This window comes from Poecile atricapillus, chromosome 1, assembly GCF_030490865.1.
Source record: "Poecile atricapillus isolate bPoeAtr1 chromosome 1, bPoeAtr1.hap1, whole genome shotgun sequence".
NCBI lineage: Eukaryota > Metazoa > Chordata > Aves > Passeriformes > Paridae > Poecile > Poecile atricapillus.
In genome coordinates this window covers 23,819,321-23,842,582 of record NC_081249.1, presented here as the reverse complement: position 1 = coordinate 23,842,582, position 23,262 = coordinate 23,819,321, and the positions used below count along the sequence as shown (strand labels likewise).

At 35.9% G+C, this 23,262-nt stretch overlaps 1 protein-coding gene across 1 annotated transcript in view; it reads right to left on the bottom strand.

Moving 5' to 3' along the window:
• Positions 1 to 23,262, bottom strand: part of MYO16 (myosin XVI) — a 286,365-nt gene that overhangs the window by 180,332 nt on the left and 82,771 nt on the right. Inside the window, exons 6-9 of the mRNA XM_058859396.1 lie at positions 19,288 to 19,412; positions 15,433 to 15,558; positions 2,626 to 2,701; positions 1,190 to 1,343 (exon numbers count right to left, since the gene is read on the bottom strand). Coding sequence (XP_058715379.1) covers positions 1,190 to 1,343; positions 2,626 to 2,701; positions 15,433 to 15,558; positions 19,288 to 19,412 — 481 coding nt within the window. The remainder of the gene's footprint in view (positions 1 to 1,189; positions 1,344 to 2,625; positions 2,702 to 15,432; positions 15,559 to 19,287; positions 19,413 to 23,262) is intronic.

Sequence of the window (23,262 nt, the reverse complement as noted above, 5' to 3'; positions counted from 1 at the left end):
CAGAAGCAACACACTGTGTTTACCATCCATGAAATATGCAATCTTTACTAAATATCAGTGTATCCCATGGAGTTCTGAATTTAACAGATTGATCATTTCATGACAGTTTCTCACCTCTTCCAAACTTAATGTATCCAAATACAATCTGCCAACCATAAATTATAACTACTATGAAATGGAAACATATATACCTTATCTGTCTCTCTATACTAGGTTTTATTTATTGTTTTCCTCACACACTCTTCAGTGATTACTACAGAAAAAATAATGTCAGTAATTGCAAGATTATGCATCTAACAATTATATACTTCAAATATACAGCAAATGCACACTGTGTAAAAACATTATTTGTAGCTTTAAAATTCCGTGGATCACAGTATCTGGAAGTAAGAATTTGAAATATCAGTATGTCTTGTACTACCATAAAACAGCCAATTGTGCTTCATACCTATTGGACATCTCTTTTCACATACCCATGGCAACCTCTTTTTAAGATTCACAAGGAAATACAAAAGTATCAAAATTTACAATTTAAGACAAAAATTGACTCTTCAATGCTGATTTTTAAGTCCTCACTGCTAAACGCTACTTTATTCCTCTTGAATTTTAAGCAGCACAAATCTAAATATAATTTTTTTAATATAATTTTGACCAGTTTCATTTCATCTGCAATCACATATCTGATTTTTCTCTTTTCAGTATTTGTCCTTGCTTCTCTCATAGGCAATGATAGTTTTATTTACACTATACCCATCTACATTAAAGGATGTTCAAGTCTACAGTATTAACATCTAATAATTCTGTTAAGGCAACCCCAGGTAATTGCTGCTGGCAATTATAATAATAATTAAAATATTATTATAATTAAAATAACTATAATTATAAAACTAAGATTGACAACAAGATATGAGATATACAAATGCAAAAAATTATTCAGGAGATTTCCAAAAGGAAAGTTACTTCATCCATCAAATCACACAGAATCATAGAATGGTTGGAGGTGGAAGGGACTTCCTAGAAGCACCTGGTCTAGTCATCCTGCTCAGTTGACAGTTACCCAGGACCATGTCCAGATGGGATTTGAATATCTCCAAACACACACAGTTAGGATTCACAGATTGGCAGATATGGTTCAAAGGATAATATGGCTTCAGGGAATTGATCTGTAACAACACCAGCACATACTTACAGTTTATTGGAAATTGTGGGCAAATCATGGATGATCTCTTCATATGGCTCTTCTTGAGATAAAGTAGAAACAGCTAAAGGGTCTTTCATTTTTTCCTCCCAAACAATTTCAGCCTTCAGAAGCATTTCCTCAATAAAATCAGAAGCTGCAACATCTAAGACATTGGAACACCAAGATATTAGACAAGAAAATGGTGCAGAAAAGCTCCTTTGAATTAAAATCGCTAGACCAGATTAAGACTAAACATGTGGCTAGACAACATGAAAGGAATTGTTCAGATATCAATCATAAAATAATATTTGAAATTACTGGTAAAACAAAGGCAAAGTAAATTCAGTATAAACTTAAGCTGTCATCTGCAAAACTTCAAAACCATTCTTGCTGTGTAGCAAACCAAAGTATTCAATAATTTACAGGACTTCAGGAAAAACAATACAACCATTTTCAAAACTTTATTTCTGTGAAAATATTCACTTGAATCCTTTTAAAATGTTTTATTTTCCTGAAAACTAAATTCATATGTTTTATATATACAGAAGTGCTGAAATAATTTCTGTTTGCAGACCAGAAATAAATACTTACTAAATACGGTTAGCTAACTGTATTGTTAGATGATCTGAGTTTAGTCCACAGTCTTTTTCACAAATTAAAACTGTGTCTAACCCAAAACAACACTTCTAGGGTTTTAAGTGTCACAAAGTTCCCTGTGAATGCATTTGTAGGCAGTAAAGATTTTTTAGCATAACATATTTTGCTTTATTATGCAAGGGGAATTTCACCCATAACCTGACAGAAAGTTTCTATTATCTTCTATTAGAGTTCCATCTTCATTTATCCTAGGCATAGAATGTTGAACAACCATGTGTTTCTTTTTTTCCACACTGCTAGCTAGCATTACTGACATTAGCTCTTTTTTGATCTCTGTGTTAGATCAGTTGATCTGAAGTCCCTTCCTACCTAACAGAGTCTACAACTCTATTATATTTAGTGCTGCAGCTCTGTGTTACTATCTGGTTTAAGAAGGTGCCTTCTGCAGTAAACAATGGCAGCTACAATTCAAAACTAGCTTTTGAATTTGTTTTCGGACAATAGCTATAGAAATTCCAACTCAAGAGGCCACGTACTATAAGCAGTTGAGACAAAGGAATTACACAAAAATGTGTAAATGCAGCTACCACCAAGGCACAGAAGAACTCTCAAGTAAGAAATGTAGCTAAAAATAAACAGGGAATGAAACAAGTGAAGGACATGCCATCATTTGATATGGTATCCTGTGTTACCATGACCAGCAGTTTTTAGCAATGTATGTAAGAATGTATGTACGTGTATGTGTGTATAACTACTCACTAAATCAACTAGAGCTAAGAAAACAGGAAGGAAAGAAAACAGTGTCACAATAGCTAATACATACACTATGTACATGGATTTTCACCTACCTGAAGGCTTCTCATTATTGCAGTTAAGAAGATTGGGATTTGCCTGGTGCATCAAAAGCAGCTTCACAAGATTGGTCTAAAATGGGCAAAACCAGAGATGTTTGAAAGAAGTAGGCCAGGTGCCTGTATCTCAGTTTATTCCTCCTTTCCTGCACTATGTGAAATCATATGATTGGCAGTACCTCCCAACCCCCACCTTCTGCAGCTACTAAACACCTTTCTATAAATCACAAGTGTCAGAGTAAAATTCAGTTCCCCTGATTTCAGGGTAGCCTCCACCCCCAAATCTCCTTCCATTAACACATGTGTAAACAATTTCACAAAGGAAGAAACCACCTGTTAAGACTTAGATCACAAATATTTCTTTGTGCCTAACTAATTCAACAACTGTGTGTGCTCGCACTGTCAAAGGGGTCTGATCACAGCCACCATCATAGAAGTAAACCTGTTTTCAGTCAGTAGTAGAAATTGGCACACTTATCTACGTTTACTAGAATAATCTATTAATAAAGGTAAAAATTATAGCACAGTAGGGGAGGGTAGAGTATCATATAATGAAAAAGTCTAAACCATATTTTTCAATTCCTGCAATAAACTGTTATAAGTGAGCTCTTCTATGGCTGCGCCAGTCTCTAGAGATACTTTCCCATCAAAGAATGTAGCAATGTCTATCCTGAGAAACTGGTCAGAAATGAGTGAAAGGCTGCATAAGGAACAAAAAATGCTTTTAGAATGTGAATATAGAGCCCAACTAAATAACAGAACTGTATGCATTTTTGAATGTATGTTAAAGCAAATAGAATGAATAATGTAAGTGTAACCAACAGGAGAGATGAGGATGAGCACAGGGGAACAAAAGCCGTGAAGGAAATAAAAGAATTTTTCAGAGCAGAACTGACCTAAAGATAAATGAGACCTGAACTGGAAGTCAGCTAAGGGAAAAGATAGTAATTTGGCATAAACCCAATAAATAAATAAATAAATAAATAAACAGGAAAGAAATCATTGCAATAAAAAGAAAATCAATATGGATTCAGTACACAGGAGGCAACTTACTAGAAAAGACCATAGTACTGAAGAATCCATTAAACACAAAGAAAACCCCAAGTTTCAAATCATAGAAAACCAGGAAAATATTGTAGCAAATTTCTATAAAAATAAAAAGATCTTGCTCTCCTCAGATTTCTAATGCTGGCTTTCTTTTCTTGAAGTAGCAAGAGAAAATTCAGCAAACTCCAAGTGGGGAAGTCATAACAGGTTTATTTCCAAATCCAATTAGCTCTGCTTTCCACTGAGAGCTTGCAACATGTATCAAAATATACACATATGTCTTTTTTATTTGAAAAAAAAAGAAACACGTTTAGTTATGAAGTTACTGCATAATCTCTGAAAAGTGGTAGTAGTTGTATTAAAGGAAGGAGGCTTTAAATGTATTTTCAGTTTAGTAACCATACACAGCTTTTTGGGTTACCAAAGGTTTGGATTTATGATATCAGAAATACCATGCTCCAATATCAGTGCTTCCTGCTGCCAATGAAATATCTCCTGCTGGGATTCCTTGATGCATGTCACCAGGACTAAGGTATCCAGGTCACTGACAATTCCAATAACCTGCTTTTGGATATGTAACTCTTTTGTGTTGGAATTTGCCTCATTCACTAATGTTTTAGCAGGAGTATTTTAAAATACACTCGCCATATATTCAGAACTGTGCCTAACAAGAGAAACATCTGTAGAATAATTACACCAAATTGCCACTAAGTAGAAGTATTTCAATTGCAGAGTCACAAATAATATACATATGACTATGTCAAGAAATAACATAATACCTAATGAATTATTGTAGAACCTATGTGTAATAAAATTAGTGTGTGTGTATATATATATATATAGCTAAATAAATATTCCCATTTTTCCAGTGTAGTCTCTTTGCCAATTCATATAAATTAAAAAAATTAGACAGTGTCATGACTCATTGTGCAGAAAATGCCACAGCAAAGGCAGTTATTAAAAATATCTGCCTATAAAATATCATTTGTCTTGCTTCTCCTTTTGTACCCTTAACTATTTATTCAGTACCTTTAGAAAGAACACCAGGAAACATCTCAGACCTTAATTTTCTGCTTCAAGATCTTATCTTTGAATAACCTTCTCGCCAAAATACAAAATTTGTTACCTTTTCTGTATTCATAAGGCATAAGTCTCTCTTTTCCTGGTATTCTGCTCAAATTGCAATATTTCTACCTCTCTCTGACATCCCCTACTGGATATCTTACCCTCTGACTGTTGAGAATGCTATTGCAAAGAATATTTTCCTGTCTCATGCTTTAATCTGAAAGTTCCACCTTTTAGATTCCCCTGGCTCTTTCTTTCCTCGCCAAGATCTTCACCCTCATTTTCAAAGGACTTCAGAGATTCTCCACGCTTTATGTATTCCCATTCATGCAGTATTCTTGCTCCACTTCCCACTGCACATTGGACTCAGACTTTGGCCATCACCAATACTTTAAGATACCCATTTCTGTATTTCTTCTAGACTGTGCCTTATACTAGTGAGGAAATCTTGAAAATATTGGCAAAACTACATTGTGAATATCCATTCACAGCCTGTTCTGATGTGATGCTTGCTGAAGAGAAACAGGAGATAAGCCTTTCCACCACTGACATGGACTGGAAAATGGCCCACTGGCCGGGCCCAGAAGCTGGTGATGAGTGGCAAGCAGACAAGGAGGATGCCAGTAACCAGCACTGTACCCCAGGGATCAGTAATGGGTCCTGTTTCACATCCCCATTAAAATCTGGTGGATGGGGCAAGGTTCACTGATGGCATTTAATGTGAGGAGTGGCTGATATGTGAGAGGGTTGTGCTGCCATCCCAAGGGACCTCAACAGGCCGGAAAAATGGGCACACAAGAACCTCATGAAGCTCAACATGGCCAAGTGCAAAAGAACAACCCCAACATGCTGAGGGCTACCCAGCTGGAAAGGAGCTTTGCATAAAAGGACCTGGGGGTTCTGGTAAATAAATACCTTGTTGCACATGAGTGAGCCATGTGCTTTGGCTGCACAGAAAGCAAAAGGTTTCCTGAACAGCAATTAGGACTAGTGTTGCCCATAGCTCAAGGGAGGTGACCCTTCCTCACTACTCAGCACAGCTGAGGTCACACCTGCAATGCTGTGCCCTTTTCTGAATTTCTCAATACAAAAGAGACATGGAAGACTCTAGCAACAGGCCACTAAGATAATTAAGCAAATATATTTGCTTATATAAAAAAATTAGAGCACCTCACATATAAGGAAAAACCAGGAGAGTTGGAATTCTTCAACCTGGAGAAGCAAAGGTTCATGGGAATCTCATCCATGTGGGTAAATACCTGAAGGGAGGGCATAAAGATGACAAGCTCTTTTCAGTGGTGCTTAGTGACACATCAGAAGAGTACTGAGGCATCTCCCTTGCATAAATAGATTGGGCCCGTTCAGTCTGAAGATGAGATGACTGGGAGGGGACCACATCAATGTCTGTCAGTATATAAAGGGAGGGTGTCAAGAGGATGGAGCCAGGCTCTGCTCCATGGTTTGAGCAACAGGACGAGAGGCAATGGGCAGAAACTGATTCACAAGAAGTTTTACCTGAACATGAGGAAGAACTTCTTTACATGCAGGTGACTGTGCACTGGAACCAATTGCCCAGAGGGGTGGTGGAGTCTCCCTCACTGGAGATATTCAAGAACTGCCTGGCACTACACTATGCCCTGTGCTCTGAGATGATTCCTCTTGAGCAGGGGGTTGGACCATATGACCCACTGTGGTCCCTTCCAACCTTACCCCTTCTGTGATTCTGTGACATAAGGCAGTATAAATAAATTTACTGCAATATGCACGTTATAAAGCCTACAAATAAAATTGCCCTGTGCCAAAAAAGGGGATAATTTTTACCACACACTAAATGTTAGCCAAAAAAACCCCAAAAAACCCACAATGCTGAGCTTCATAAAACAGAGGCTTAGGAGCACCAGTGTTGGCTAGACTGCAAGGCCTCATGCCACAGATAAGTAACTGCAGTGACAGAGTAGGAAATATGGGGCATGAAGGTAAGACTGAGGTTCTTCAAGAATCTCCCATTTCACTTGGGGCTGCAAAGGCATCTCCAAACTGCTCTCAAACCATGCTATTTTTTACTGGTACTTAAATAGCTGGAGAGCAGAACTAGTGTTCCTGAAAAGTGTCTTCCTCTCTTGTCTGGTCAGATATTTTCCTCTGAAGATGTGTACCAGTACCTGCAAAGGATAAAATGCTGGCTCTGCCTGAGCTTTTAGCTCTTATTATCCAAGTCCCAGTCCCAGAGCCACTAACTCAGATCATTTATTCTCTTTTCTTTACCATCAGAGAGATACCTGCTTAAGTCCAAAATTCAGAAAGCTGGAGGTTTTATGCAAATATCCTCATGTGCTGTTTTGCACAGCAATGAATATGCATTATCCAATTTGCATGAACCCCCAACAGTAAATTCCTAGAGTCTTTCACTTTTCTTCCCTGCCAACACCAATATTTCTCTCCACTTCTCTACTCCCCTCTGTCTGTTTCAACATTGGACATATTCTATCATCCCTAAGTGACCTGGTTCACCATCAACCTTTTGGTTCCTAACCTCCTCCATTTTTTACTCCCCAGGCACTTCTTCATACTCACTCCTCAGTTCTCTCTGCCTAAGCCCTTAGCACCTTCTTCCTGCAATTTTATTTTACCTGCTGTCACTTCCCAGGTAACCACTTCATTTTTGCATGGAGCAATATAACTCCTTAGAATAACACTGGAGACTATTTAACTAATTAAATGGGGTGATAATAGGCACTTTACCAAGCATCAAGGACATAAAAAAAAAAAAAAAAAAAGTAGGTTAGGAACCTTACTCCTGGGGAGTGAAACAAATTCCAAGACAGAGACTCCCAACATTAGGGAGTAAGGTAACTAATAAGCCATTAGAATTCCTGTGAACTGAGCTCCTAAGACCATGTATTTGTTCTCCATTACATAATAGTATGCCTTAGATAACTGTGTGTTCCTTAAAGACAAAATTTCACAGGTAAAGCCCTAAAAAGGAGCAATAGTGTTCAAAGGCTAAATAGCATTTCCTCTGATTTGCAAATCTGATCCACAGTACTTCTCTAAACCCAGGAAATTATGTCTGAAACTCATTACAGGTCACCCTTCTAAATACAATATACATTAGGAAGATGCTATTTTTTTCTGAGTGCAGAGAAAAGGAGACCATAACCAAGTGTAGTCAGCAAAATAGAACAGATTAGAAAAAGTAGGTTGTGGAAATAATACTAGCAGCAGGGTAGAAAGCATTGAGGGGGAGGGTGTGGAATGGAAGAGGGCACAGATAAAAAGCTGGAATCTGGAACTAACAGCATGAAATAAATGAAGTGAAAGGGAAGAAGAGAAATGTGGCAAAGAGCCAGGTTGTAGGTAGAAACAGACTAATCAGAAAAATGAAAGAAGAAAGTGACAGGTGAGGAAAAAAACCATTGAGACTGAACAAGGGAGATTGGGACTGTAAACAAGTGGGACAGAAGGGAAGGAAGGTTGGCATGAAGTCAAAGCAGAAAAAAAAATGAAAGCTTAGATGAAAACCAGAGAGAGGAGGAGGAGCAGAAGCTGACTGTGCAAGGAATCAGGATAAAATGTGTAAGGAGAGGATATGAAGCCAGGCAAATGAATCAGACAATGAATAAGACAATAGAATAAGGACAAGAACGGAACAGACTGGAGGCAAAGGGACAAAAAGGCTGTGTGTGGGAAGAATGAACCATAAATACTGTGTCTGTTCAGGCACAGAGCCTGGAATGGACCCTAAGCTCCCCAAGTGTCACCAATACCTTTCTGCAGTTAGCAAGTTTAACCTGCATGGTCAAAGAGGATGCCTTTTAAACCTCTGGAACAGTTCCAGCAAAAAAAGGGAAGCCTAATGCTGTTTTCAGCTACAAAAGCAAGTGACAAAGGTAATTTGAACCGTTTTCTACAGCTGATGCAAAAACTGTATCAGTCTTTACTTGAAGACTGATAACCTACATTTATGTTTTTCAATCCATTAGAAAATTAGAGAAAAAATAAATCACAGGAAATATTATATGATATTGTGGTTAAAGATGCTTGTAAGTTATGGCCCTATAAGTTTTATATTTATATTACAGAGAAGATCATAAATCTGCCACTTCTCAAAGTTTGTGCCTGAAAAGCCTTCTTTTTTCATACTTACCTCTTATATATGAAAACCTCTATAAATGGTATTTTAAGGAAAATAAAATTTATATTGATCAGAGAGATCCTGCAATAACTAAGTGTAGACTATGCACACCTCAGCTTTAAACACATACATGCAAACACTGAGAATTTTTTAGTAATTTTGTAAATTGAGATTTTTCCTTGTCTGTATATGAAATTCAAACTCTTTTCTTAACATTTGGTATTGTGTGAATCTAGGATTCCTTGCATTATGTTCTCTGACCACAATTAGCATTTGACTCATTTAGAGAAATCTTGTGAATATATGGAGAGTGAAAAAAAGATATCACAAGCAGAAATCCCAAAGTGGGCTCTCTGTTTGAGGAAACTGTAATTTGATCTGAAGGGAAATGCAGCTCTTCCACCTGAGTACAATCACATATGCCAAACGTGAACAAAAACACTAATGAAAAAAGGGTGAGACATGTCTGGATAAAACATTCTCTAGAGGATTTTCTGACCATAATTTAAAGACTCCAACTACTTGACAGGGAAAATATTTATTCCCTTGAGTGACTATAATCTATTCTTTTTGAAACACTAAACAAATATCCCCTTCTTTAGGCTCTTCTCACTGAAAACATTTGTGGAGTGTGGTTGCAGAAGCTCAGAAGCTGCATTCAAAGGAACTCCTGTGGCAATGGCCAAACTTCCTTAGATTAAGTATCATTTCCCACAGTGAGTTCATGTTTCCATCAACACTGAAACATATTCTAACAACAGATATGGATTATTTTTGTTTGTTTGTTTTGAGTGCAACATGCACTTAAAGGAAAAAAAAATAAACCACAAGTCATAGCTGAGTCAAATGACTAATCTGTTTTGGTAATGATGAACAAATTAGTTCATATAGTAAGAGGATGCATTCTCTGAGACTTCAGCAAGGAGCAGAGTCCTTTTTACTGAAATCTAATCTGAAAGAAATGTTGTATTTTGATGAACTAACTAATCAGAGGGGTATTTATGATTCAGACCAACCAAATGTGTGTAAGGGAGAATACACTTTCAGAATGACAATTTCACATATTTGAAAATGACACAGGACATATATAATTTGCTATGAAACATGAGGTAGGCATCTTACATCTATTTTTTTTTTTTTATTTATGTGGAACATTTCCAATTTATATTGGACTAAATCCTTGCTAGTACAGGAGCTACTCTTGCAGAGATCCAGTCAGCAGTTGGACAAATGTCTTATCCATTTTGTTGTTTTTTTGACATCATGAAACCCTTTAAACCTCAAAGCCAGAGGCTAAATCTGTCTTAGTAAGTAAGAGAGTGCAATGGAGCAAGCTTAAGTATCCCTTATAATCCACATTGCTTAACTGTTAGCTCTCCCCGCGACTCCCCTTTGGACCACTCCAACCAGCTCTCTACAAACATGACTAATCTCCTATAGAGGAAACTAGCTCTAAACAATATGAATGTGAGCCAGGCTGTTGCCTGGCTTAATCCCTAGTCCCCTTTTATTTAGTGATTTAACAGTTTAGACATAGGCATCATCTCCCAAGGATGACATTTTGGGAGAGGTAGTGTTTAAGCTACTGCAGAGTCAGCTCTGACCTGTGTGTCTCCGATAGCTGTTTGAAAGGTGACATTTCTGTGATAAACAACAAAGAAACAGCTTGTGCCTGGGAATTGTGCCAAAGTACCCAAGGCAAATGTCAGAACTGCAGCCTATTCCCACCGTGGGGAGGGTGAGTGTGCGCTCTCCTGATCACAGCAGCTGGAAGATGTCCAGCAGGGACAGCACTACCAATGCCAGATTACTAGCTGTCCACAAAGTGATTGCTGTGCTAAATTCAAATTAAGGGGCCAGCCTGAGAAAAACAACTCGCCCTTCTGCAGTTGGCACCAGTGCCAGCACGGGCAGGGTGGTACCCAAGTGACCACACGTGCCCTGCTCTGGTGTGCACAGACAGCAACCACAAACACACCAGCACTGCCCCTGCTGCGTGAGAGGGAGACAAAGGAGTTCCAGCTGCCATCAAAAACAGGGCTAAAATTGTCTGTGTCCAAAAGGCCCTGTTAAATTTACATAGGCAACCCTGACATATTCTAATTTCTTGAGGCTAGCTTTGTTGCCTTAATTACCTTATTTTGAAGAGGTTTTTGTGTGTCACAGATGCAGATTTGAATTTGTGTTGTAGAGGTTATTATTTTCCATCATTGTATTAGGGTAAAATGATTGAGATAGGCAACTCTGACCTTAATACCTCAATAATATAAATTTAACATATTAATATAACATTAATATCTCAATATGCATTAAAAACACAAAATTGCCTTTAGCCTTAATACTTATGGGGAGAGAAATGACAGCAGTCCTAGGAACTCAGAATAACATTGTTTAAAAATAGGTCTATTTTTTAATGTTTGCAGACTGGTAGTATTTCAATTAACAGTCTATTACACTCACTAATAACCTCATCTGTTCCTGTAAAGCAGATTCTTGTCTTACAGAGACTGACCTTCAGGCAGTAGCCTCAGCTGCCCTATTCTGTACTCAGTAGCTACATCCTGTACACAGCTCTCAAACTCATCAGCAATGTCCTATACTATTATACAAGAAAAATATTCTGCTCTGGAGCTACACATTCTGTCACTAACAGGACAATTCATTCATCATTCACCCATGCTCTGTTTTAATATTCAGACCAAAAATTTTTTTACATGGTATATTTATCTATTAAAGTAGTTTTCTTTACAAATATTTGTAAAAATAGACACAGATAATATTTTTTTTCAACATCAGAAAATACATACTGACTCTTAAAACTCTTACTTATTCCCTATCTGGATAGCATTCTGCTATGTTTTGCTTTTGATAAGATTGGTTTTGTTGTAAGTATCTAATTTTACTCCTCTAGGATTCACTCTGTGCAACTTTATGTTTTCTAAATGGACATCAACTCCATGCTTACTTCATGATAACTGGGGAGACCCAAAACACCAGTGGGAAGCTGCCCCTTCCTTTGACTCCACTCTTCAAACTGGATTTCTCATGAAGGGTTTAAAAATGTCCAGATTACACCTCTGACATATGCTAAGTGCCCATGACTTCTATAACCAAGGAGGGTCAGACCTATAAGCAATGAAGCCCCTATTTTAAATGCATCCCCTAGAATTTTCTGAGTTGACTTCTAGAGGTGACTCTTCACATTTGACAAGAAAAAGCTTTGACTTTGACCTTAAGTTGAGGTGGCTAAATTTAGTTGAGAACCCCATCCTAAATAAAAACGGGTTTGCCATTATCAAGGAATCTCTGCAAGTCAGGTTTATTATAAGGTGTGGATGCAACGTCTTTCACATGATTAGTTCACTCAGATTGATGTATCTTTCACCAATATATTCACATATAAATTACTGTGGAAGATGGAGCAGTAAGATTTTTATAATCCACTTCATTTACAACTTGAGATTTGTAACAAGAAGCTCACAGGACCTTTATTCTTTACAAGTTTCCACCTGTGCAGATGCAAATTGAATTTTCTCATTATAAATTTAAAACTTGCACAGTTGGTTGTTTTTGGTTTTGGTTTTGGCTTTTTCCCTAGATAATGCAAATTAGTACCATCTCTACTATTGTTATGCTCTAACAAGTAGTCAAATGTGTGGGTTTTTTCCTATTTTGTGTTTTTGAAAATATAGAACAGTGTATGTATACAGCTCAGAGTAACAATTTCTTCATATCACAACATTTTTTTTTGTAAGATAATATGCAAAACATACATATATAAGATCTATACTACAAAATAGTTCAAAAACTAAATCTGTAATTTGTATAATTAAATCAATAGCATTTTACTAAGGTGAGAAGCTTCTCCACATAAAAAAATACATCTGCAGCTACTTTCTGAACAGGAAAAATTATCAGTCCTTATGACTCCTGGAATATAATATTATTCCTAATTGGATGGGGTTGGGCTGCAGGTAGTGCAGCACCAGTGCTAGAAAAGTATTCAATGACAATGGTTTATAACAGGTTTTTTGAAATTTCTGTGACCACTCATTGAAGGATCATTTCTTATTAGACAAGCTCTAAGATAAGAAAAGTATATTTTGCTGTTCAAATACACTTCTGGAAGGACAGAACTCCTCCCAAAAACTTAAAAGGACAGCAAACTAAAATCAAGTAGACTTTATGACATTCTTCCAGTACAAGATAGAGATTTATCACTGTAGCAAGTTTTCCAAGTGTGATTTTTTAAAAAAATTTGTCACAAATACATGTTAGAAAAGTGTGAAAGTGTAAGGGATCATGTCCAGAATTTACATTAATTACTTTTTCAGGAAACATTAAAATTTTTGGCTAAAAAATAACTATTTCCTCATAAATATATTTTAAAATATAGTGATATAAGATATGGTATTATTTAAAAGAAACTATCATGTCTTGTCTAAGGTTATTCCCTTTCTGCCATAGTACTTTTAACCAAAATAGGAACAGTGCTTATATTAGTCTAGAATTAATTACTCAAAATGGAATCATAAATACAGTATGCATGTGAATTCATTCTAAGGATAAAAGATATTTTAAAATTATCATCATAAGAAAGGAAATTTTAAAAACATCCTGATGATGTAGTTATTGAAAGAAGTACAAGATATGTAATAAATCGCTTTTATAAAGAAATTTAAATTATTTACTTGTTTCTTACAAACAGAATCACATGAAAGCTGTATTTACCTCCTTAATAGCACTGGCAAATTATATATAATGATATAATAATAACAAAATAATAATGATATAATGATAATAAAATATCTCTAAACTTTATTAATCATTAACACTATGAAGGAAAGGTGTTTGTGTGTATTTAGCTAATTTTAGTGAAGAAGAGTACAGTGTTCCTTCACAGTCTTTCTCTGTGTGTACCCATACTGGTTGTACAGAGACTAGTGCAGCTGGTCCTTGACTCCTCACTGAAAACTCCTGAAACAGTAAGAACACTATTGTCATCTGGGATAGAAGGGAGATGCAGTTCAACAAAAAGGATCATTTCAAAAATAGCACCCTGTGCTCTTAGAATTCTTTGAAAAGACATTTTTTTCCATTAACCACTTTCAACTACAAACTTTACATGTACAGGCCTGTTTCTAAAAGAAAAATACCTATCTTCAGAAGAAAAAAGAGTATTTCAAGTCATCCAGAGTTAGTGTTGCAAACATACTCATGCTACACATACATAAGGAAAATTGTCCCAGCCCTTTCAAGTGAGTTCTTTCAAAGTCCTCTTCAATTAAACTCAGATTTAGCTTCACAATAGAAGAAATGTACAACCGTAGTATAACCACATTGTTGCAGTACAAAGCCCTAACTTGTAAGCCATCCTAAAATGTGAGAATAAGAAGCTCAAGAGTGCATCACATCCCCTTCTCTGAGTAAGAGCTTTCTTGCCCTACTGAAGTCTGAACACTGTCAGAGTGAGTGCAGAGGGATCAGTGAGAGTAGTAGAACTGTAGCAGAATTGCAGAACAGCACAGGGTAAGACAGGATGAGAAAATTAAATCTACAGTAAATTGAAAATACCTCTGATACCTGACTTGCTAACAAAATTTGCTTCAGTATATCTTCGTGTGAAATTTTTCTTTGTAAATTTACACTGCCTGAAGTTATTGATGATATACTTCAGGCCATATATATGTATGTTTATTCTAACCCAATGACTTAATAAATTATGAAAATATGCAGAGCTTTGACACTCTATAAAAGAGCATGCACAGGGTATCTCAATAGGAGAAATCAATTACCCAGCAGAACTAACTAATCTAAATAAACACATCTCTTTTTACTATTTTACTATAGCTTTTGCTACATTTTTACTATTTTCTCGTTATAAAGTGTATTATTTATTTTCTGATGTCTGAGCTAAGATGCATCACAGAGATTTTTGGAAGACACCTATGGGTAAGCGGTGATTTGTGAGCCCTGAGGTGGGTGGGAGAGCTGTGGAGAACTCCCCTAAAGTGGTCAAACGGTAACAAAGACTCACTGAACATGTCTAAGGAGAGTGAGGATGAAGGAGAAATGAAAAGGTAAGAAAACTGAAAACTGAAAAGGTATTAAGAGAGAAAAGTCATGTTTAGGCATGGCCTCTAAATCCCAAACCCAGGACACTCTTCCACAACTCAGTGACTGGAACACTTAGAACACAACTGATATATGAATCCTGGACATTTATCCACAGAAATACAGCAAAAAAGTTAGCTAAATAAACTTGTTATCAGAGTGTAAAAAAATAACAGAGAAAGTGTTTGTCTTCCTTTCAAATGTCCATGCAAACCTAGTTTTTCCTGTAGACAAGCTGTTGCTGGTAGTAGATTGAGCTGTATTGGGTTGATAGTTTTACAAAGTAATTCTCAAATGGTCTCTGTCATTTGAGATGCCAGTCTGTGCTACATGAATGAGAAAGTTTTTTACATTGAAGTAAGAACAGTCTTCTGAAAGCATTTGCTATTGTTACAGAAGACTACCATAAAGGAATGAGAAGCAGGTGAAAAATCATGCTTTACCTGTCCATACTTTGCAGCCAAATGTAGGGGTGTCCAGTACTGATTATCTGCTGCATTGAGGTCAGCCCCGTGATCGAGTATCAGAGATGCAATATTCTTGTATCCATTAGCACAGGCCACATGCAGCTGCAATATAAAAGTTGAATTTTGCATATGTTAATAGTTTAAACAACTCATCCGTGGTGTGCTACTTCTTATCCTTACTAAACCACGGTTACAGCAAATACAAAAAGTGCATAGGATTACTACAGTCTAGAAAACCACTGCAGAATCTTTTTTAGCATTTATAAAAAAGATGCACAAAAAAAAAAAAAAGACTAGCTTTTTGTGAGCTATTAAAAAATCTGGTCTATCACTTTTCATATAATTTCAAGCAAACATGCTTTCAAATACATTCAAAGACTTCCTGAGCCAAGGTAAAAACATGGATTTCAACAGAGCTTGAGCTCTCTTTGAGCCTAGAAGTAACTTTCTTTTGCAGCAGTTCAAATATTCCAGAATTAAGCTGACTCTACTCCAAAATTAATTCATTACTACATCATAAAACCAAGCACATTGAGACTGCAGCACAAAACTTGTGATAAAAATTACTTTCTCAGTTTTGAACCACAGAGATTTTATTTTCTATACTTGCATTGCTTCCCTAGATACTTCATTATTTTAATTTATAATTGTTTAAATAATTTTAGTTGATTTTCTGTATCTCTAAACTTCATTTAAGAGTCAAAGTGGAAGAGAAGGAGGGTGGAAAATGCAGTAACAGAATGAGAGAAACTCAGGTCAGCAAGAAGCTCAGGAAGTCAAGTGGTGCAACTTGCTGCTGAAGCAGGGACAACTTCAAAGGTAGCTGTGTTTTCCCAGGGCTTGTCACTCTGGGTAGCAAATACTGTAAGAGTGATAAACTATAAAAACTGTTATGGCAATAAAAGGAAAAAAACAAACTCAAAAATATCTTTTTTAATGGCTGATTTGAGGAGCTGGACATTATCTTTTTGTGATGTATTATTATTTGAGGCTCTGTATGTGTTTGGCCTTTATATCAGGAATCAATTCCACTATATGTTATTTATAGGATGAGATTTTTTTTTTTTTTTATAGAAATCCCTAACAGCCACATTGGGGTTTTATTTTAAACAAATAGTAAGTGTGCAAAATAAATTTTAAAAAAATATAATACAGAATAGGTCTTACAAACAGAGAAAAAGGGAAAGACATGATAGGGCAATAAAATTACTTTCTCTTGTAATAATCAAGCAGAATAAAATGCAGTAGGGAATCCTGTATTAGGGAAATATTGTAATTTCCAGGTTTGGGTGGAAATTGTTTCTTATGCATGGTGAATAACTGTTAAGGCACACATTTCATATGATGAGACTGATCCAGGTTACAGTTTAGGGGTCATTGCCTTCTCAAAATCCTCTGCTGATTTCAAACATTCTCTTCACTTCTGTGAAAAGGGGGACAAGACCTGAATTTGGAATTTGGCACAATATAACTGCTCATCCCCAGTCAGAATAACTTAATACACTGGTCAGTAAAAACAGGGTATAGGAATATTGCAGAAATTGAGAAGTCAGATTATAGCTGGTCCCTTATCCCCAAACCACACAGCCCAACTACATGACTTTTTCTCCTTGAAGCATTGTTAGCAGAAGATGTTTTTTTTCTGGTGATTGAAATGGATGGATAATGGCAATAAAAAAGTCTTGTAATAAACTTGTTACTATGACTGTGTAGTTCCGAAGTTACTGTAAGAATAGGAGGCACTAAAATGAGAGTTTGGGATATTATTTCCCTTACCTGCTATTTCTGGTTCAGCTGCACATGCGGAATAAGTTTAAAGTTTTCACTATGAACATGATTGATGAAGAGGGAAGGAATACAGTACAACTCATCAGAAATCTTCCCCTGGAAAGGATGCAAAACTCCCCTGGGGTCAGAACTTTTATTGTGCATGCCATGATTTCCAATGTACAAAACCCTCAAATTTTTTCTGTAATTCGACATAGTTTCATGATGGTGGGAGGGCGTGTTTTAGAAAGAAAGAAGAAATTACATTTTCTATTCAGGGATCAACTTGACATATGCTATTTTCAAGCAGTGTAAAAGCTCCTAAGAAATATTTTATGGCTGAAATCTTTCAAAGAAGAACTATTACAGGAGAACACAGCAAAAAAAAAACCCAAAAAACTTTGTTGGTATTGCCTGTGCACAAATATAGGTGTTATGAGTCTATGAGAATGTGTGTATTTATATATTTAAAATGATAAATTCTTGCTCAGTTCATCTTAACTTACACATGGACTTAGATATATATTCATTCAAGAGGAAACAAAACTCATTTGAGACTTAAAACAGATACTTGTACTTCTTTTTGTACAGATGGATGTAGAGGAACAGAAAACTATTCCCAGAGCCCTCTGACATCCACACAATCACCCCAGACTGGCTGACTCAACACCATTGAATAAAGAGATAATTGTTTAACAAATTCTGGATTTTCCACCAGTTTGTCAAACAAAAGTTTCACACAATAGAAATCTCAAAGTAAAGCAAAATTACATACTTTGTATCTATTTCTTGAAAAAAACCCCCAGATTTCAGTATAAAAACTGTTCATGCAAAAAAGTATCCCTTTTGTCAACATTCTACTAAGCAAACAGCAAAAACCCCAAAGTATCCACAACGTTCCTCTCCCAGTATCTGCAGTTCTGTTAAACATCTTTCAGAAATGTGTTTCAAGTATGCCAGATAACTACAGGAAAGGTTTTATACAGTAAGATTTATTTAAGTTCATAACTCAGTTTAACTCAGACAATTCTGACTAAAATAGCAATACAAGTACAATACCTTTGTGATTTAGCAACTTAGAGAAAAAATATCCAAAAATTGGAAGATAAATTAATGCATTTATGAAATAAACTAAAACTTGTGCTATTTCTTCCCACCCCTTCCCTGCTTCCTTCCTGTTTTTAAATACAGTTAACTGCCTTGGGGTTGCCACCCCAAAAATCAGTGTTCCATTTCTAGAGCCAGTGGCTGGATTCAACCCAGATATGAGGCTGATCCCTTTTTCAGTTATAGCTTAAACACTTCACAGGTATCAAAATATGGAATGATTTAATGTATTAATTCAGTATCATTCTGAATACATTGAATTGTAATTCAATGCAAATTTAGAAATTATAGTAATAATTATTAGTGCTCTAAACTATATTAGTACATTATTTTCAGAAAAAAACAAGGTACTTTTAAAAATTTATTCAATATATTAATGCTGCTGATTTTCCATTTATTGATTGGATGACTGATTGACTGATTGATTGATTCACTGATTGATAACGGTGTTGAAGATTTTATATGCAAAGGGAACATTCCACAGATGTACTATGGAAATACACATTAATTTAGAATTATTTGACAGCTGACGAAATAGACGTCCTGACAAAACAAACTGATAGAAGATCTATTTGCAGAAAAATAAAATATAATAAAACCCAGTGACTACAAATAACATGCAAATTTGAGAGTAGGAGTACTTTTCCAAATATATGGTGAATGCAGAATGTCAGAGACCACATGTATCTCCTGCAGCTTTCAACTATGGTGTTAACATTTTGCTTCTAAATTTTATGTTGCATATATAAATATGCAGAGCCAGGAGAAAAAACAGTTGTCATTGAGATGTTTTACTACCCTATTTTAAAATCTGTATTATGCATGGAATTGACCTACATCTATTTTCAAAACACTGGATAGAACCAAAACCTTCTTAAGAGGATTTCCTTGCAAACATGCTGAATTTGTTGTAATGCATGCATATTCCCAGGGTAATGATTACATGTTCCCACTCACCAGGGTAACTCCTTCATCATTCTTTTGATTCACACTCCCTCCACTTGAGATGAGCTGTCGGACGTCTGTAAGCATTGTCATAGCTCTCTGAATCTTCATTTGGCGCAAGGAATTCAGGTCTACACCTGGAAAAAGAAAAGGATAAAACCTTCTGCTCTTTTGTTCATCAATAAAGAACAGATATATGATTTTTTGTTCTGGATTTTTAAAAACTTAATCAACATTTAAATAGACTTTAGTGCATATTTTTAAGTGTTTACTTACCTACAGTTACCAGAAAATCTACTCCTATTTGTATTTAGTTGATATATGCATAATTTTAACCAGTGAGCAATATCCAGCAAACCACCTTGATCTCCTGCTGACTGCAAGAGCAGTGGCAGGTAAAGGAGCTGCAATATCATGAAACCCTCTGGGAGTGTGAAATAGATGTGATTGGGAAAAGAATATAAAAATCTAAGGAAGTCACTCAAGTGCTTGGGACTTATTTAATTAATTTTTTTTTTATTGCATTCTTTCAGCCCTGCAGAATCATCACAGTACCCAGACCAGTATCTCAAATTTGGTGGCTAAACCGCTTGAGAGATTGTGAAGTCAAGCAAATACATTAAAACTCAACACATCTTTATGTGCCTGGGTTATTTTTAGATGGGATTAGTTCCCCAGCTGAGCCTAGACCATTGCAAGGCCCCATAAACCAAGAGGAAATGTGGTGTGGCAGAAGGAACAAATGGGAGGGGATGAAAGGAATGAAGGGTATGGGGTTGCTTGTGTCAGCATTGCTACTGAAAGAACAATTGTCAAAGAACAGTATTAAAAAGAAGATAAGCAAGGCAGTCTATAAACAAAAGAAAGCATGGTCTCTAGTCTGAAGAGGTTTCAAATACATAAGAATAAGGTTTCAAATAAGAACCAGGATATAACAAAAGTGTGAAGCAGTTAAATTAGCAACTGTCTGTAATTTGATTGGAATAAATAATCAAATTCAGAGCTTCATTCTACTGCTTCTAGTTCCAGGTGATTATTTAAACCCATATATAGAAAAAGCAAATTAAGGGGAAAAATTCTATTCTGGCCATGACATAGCAAAAAAATCATATGAATAAGTAATTTTTTGTTTCTCTTCCACATTTGTCACTGAGTTAAAAAATTACAATATGTAAATTAATTTAATTGATTTGTATTTAAATTAATATTTTATCTTCAACAGTTCTTGAAGTTCTTTACATTACTGAAACAATTGATGCATGTTTCAGGGTGAAATCATAGTTTGAGTTTCTTAGTTTGAATCTGCCCTGGAACTTGTATAAATGGGTGCACAATATGTAGTTCATCAAAGAATTCCAATTTTTTTTTCCAACATGCCACTGTAGATACTGCTTTATGTTCTGTTATCTGCAACACTTGTGTTTCAGCTCTGAAGTGGAATGTTGAGTGTGAGCACTATCTTCTTATTCTCTTATTTTTAGACCTGTCACCTAAATGCTATTAAAGGACACCAAATGTAAAACACAAATACAAACATGAGATGGATAAACTTAAGTTTTCTGTATCTGCATTAACCCTGTAATCTTTCATGAGAATGCAACTTTGACAAACACATATATATATCTATGTATATCTATATATATATGGCACTGATAGATTAAATTAGAAAATGTCCCCAAAGGAGAATGTTTAACATCCTACTGCCTGCAAGCTGCTAGACCAGAACACAATGCAAATTTTACAGAATGTTCTCAGTGTCTCCTAACAATGTTATTTTGTCAGAACTAAAGCTTTCATGCCTTCATCACATTTCAGACTAATGATTTGAAACTATCTGGTGATATTTACAGACCACTAATGCCACATGATGTCAATTAAATATGTTTTTTTCTTTCTGTTTCTACCTATTTCCTGCTTTTTGCAATAGTGAATTAATGGCTTAACACTCTTGTCTCAGTGACAGAAGTCCCCCAAATACCTAAAGGCAATATACACCCAAAATTAATTATCATTTGTAGTGTTGACTTGACATTTTAAACACTCAACACTGAAGACTGAGCAGACAAAATTAAACTTCACTGGTCCAGATGAAGTTTTTCTAATGTTGTCAGGTAAGAAAGATTAAAGTTTAAAAATAGATTAAGCATTTTATACCTGATGAAGGCAGACATGCTTAAGTAGTGCTGACAGAACTTATGTCAAGTTTTTCTTCCTCTTGATATGTCAGGGAAACATTTACAAGTTTTGGGTTTCAAGGAGAGAGGAAATGGGTGGAAATTAATTTACTACCTCTTTTGTCTGAGAATACCTCAAACACTCAAAAAAAAAAAAAAGTTCACACTCCACAAATTAAAAGTACAGTTTCTGATTTTCCCAGGAATAAAAAATGAAAACTAAAAAAAAAAAAAATACTGAGAGCATGTTTCAACACAGTTATGTGTTTGCTTCGTTCATCATGTTTAACCTAAAATATAGTGACACCTACAGGTTGAGGGCAGAGGCCAACTGAGTCCACTCAGCCTTTTCTAGCAATTTACTACTGACTTACACCCAACATAGTCAGAGAATTAACATATCAGTACATTGTTCTATTAACAGTGAAATATTGATCCTTACTTCTTGTAAATTGCCTTTTATAGAACCTTGGTGTGACTTATCTGGGGCCACAAAAAAAACTAGCCATTGAAAGATTAACTCTGCTCATGTTGAAGAGTAAATCAAGAGAAGTATTCATTTGCATTAATTGCGTTGTTATTTTCTATCATAAATGTAAAGCGGCCATCAGCTCAGAGAAAACACATAAACCATGCCACAGAGCAACAAAAGTCACAGACTGTGTGAATCTGAAACCTATTCAAGACATCTTTCCTGGCTTCAAACTAATAGTTGTATAAATGAACGATACTTATTTCATTAAACAAACAGAAATAAATCAACCCAGCAAAAGAGTTCCACGTGATTCCACACGATTCACTTTTTGGTTCCACACGATTCACTTTTTGGTTCCACACGATTCACTTTTTAAATATCCAGAGTAGGTTAGAAAATGCTACAGAAACAAGTTTCCCTTTACAAAAAATATAATGAAAACATGCAAAAATAATCTAAGTTTCAGTCTTAGAAGTGTAGTTCTGAATTCCAAGAACTCAGGAGCTATTAGGCGTCAAGACTGCCCCAGATGGAGAGCTGAGAAGCAGATTCATCAAGCATGCACATGTATCATTCTGTGAGGCTCAAACAAGGAGACCTTGTCAATAAGTGCTTTCCATTAATCAAGTTTCATAATTCTGGGGAGTTAGCTCTCCCTCCCCAGAGAGTAATACTTTCCAGGAATTTAGATGGAACAAAAAAATGCTACTCATGCAGTAAGTAACTCTCACTCCCTGAATCAAAGGATGACCTTCACATTCCTTTTCAAAGGGGAAATGTGGTTTAGATATTCAGCTGAAATGGGACGACAGCCAGCATGAATAAAAAGAGGAAGAAAAACACATTGGCATCTACTTTGGGAACAGATTCACATTTCAAAAACTGGAAAGTAAAAAAAAAAAAAAGGCATATGATGGAAAAAACACTCCTAGTAGCATGTAAAATCAGAAGAGCTGCACAGTCAGGGGTTCTGCAGGAAATAAGATGGAGAAGGAACAGTTAAAACAGCAGTGACCCTGCAGGGCACACATTTTGTGATGAGTATCGGTGCAGAGCATAACCTAAAAGTTACAAAATAAATTACCTCACTCTGTTTAAGAAAAACACCTGACAAGGCCATTTCATGTGCATTGGCTGTCTCACCTTCTCTGGCATATGGTAATAGAAGTGACAACCAAAAGGAATAGAAAAGACCTCAGATAAATAATGCAAAAGTAACTTTCCAAAAGTTTCAGTGATAAAGAAATACAAGGCAAACAGCACTGAGGCTTGCTATTAAACACATTTTCCTCACAAATGTTCAGTACAAAGAAGTGTGCAAGGGGAACACCCATTCCT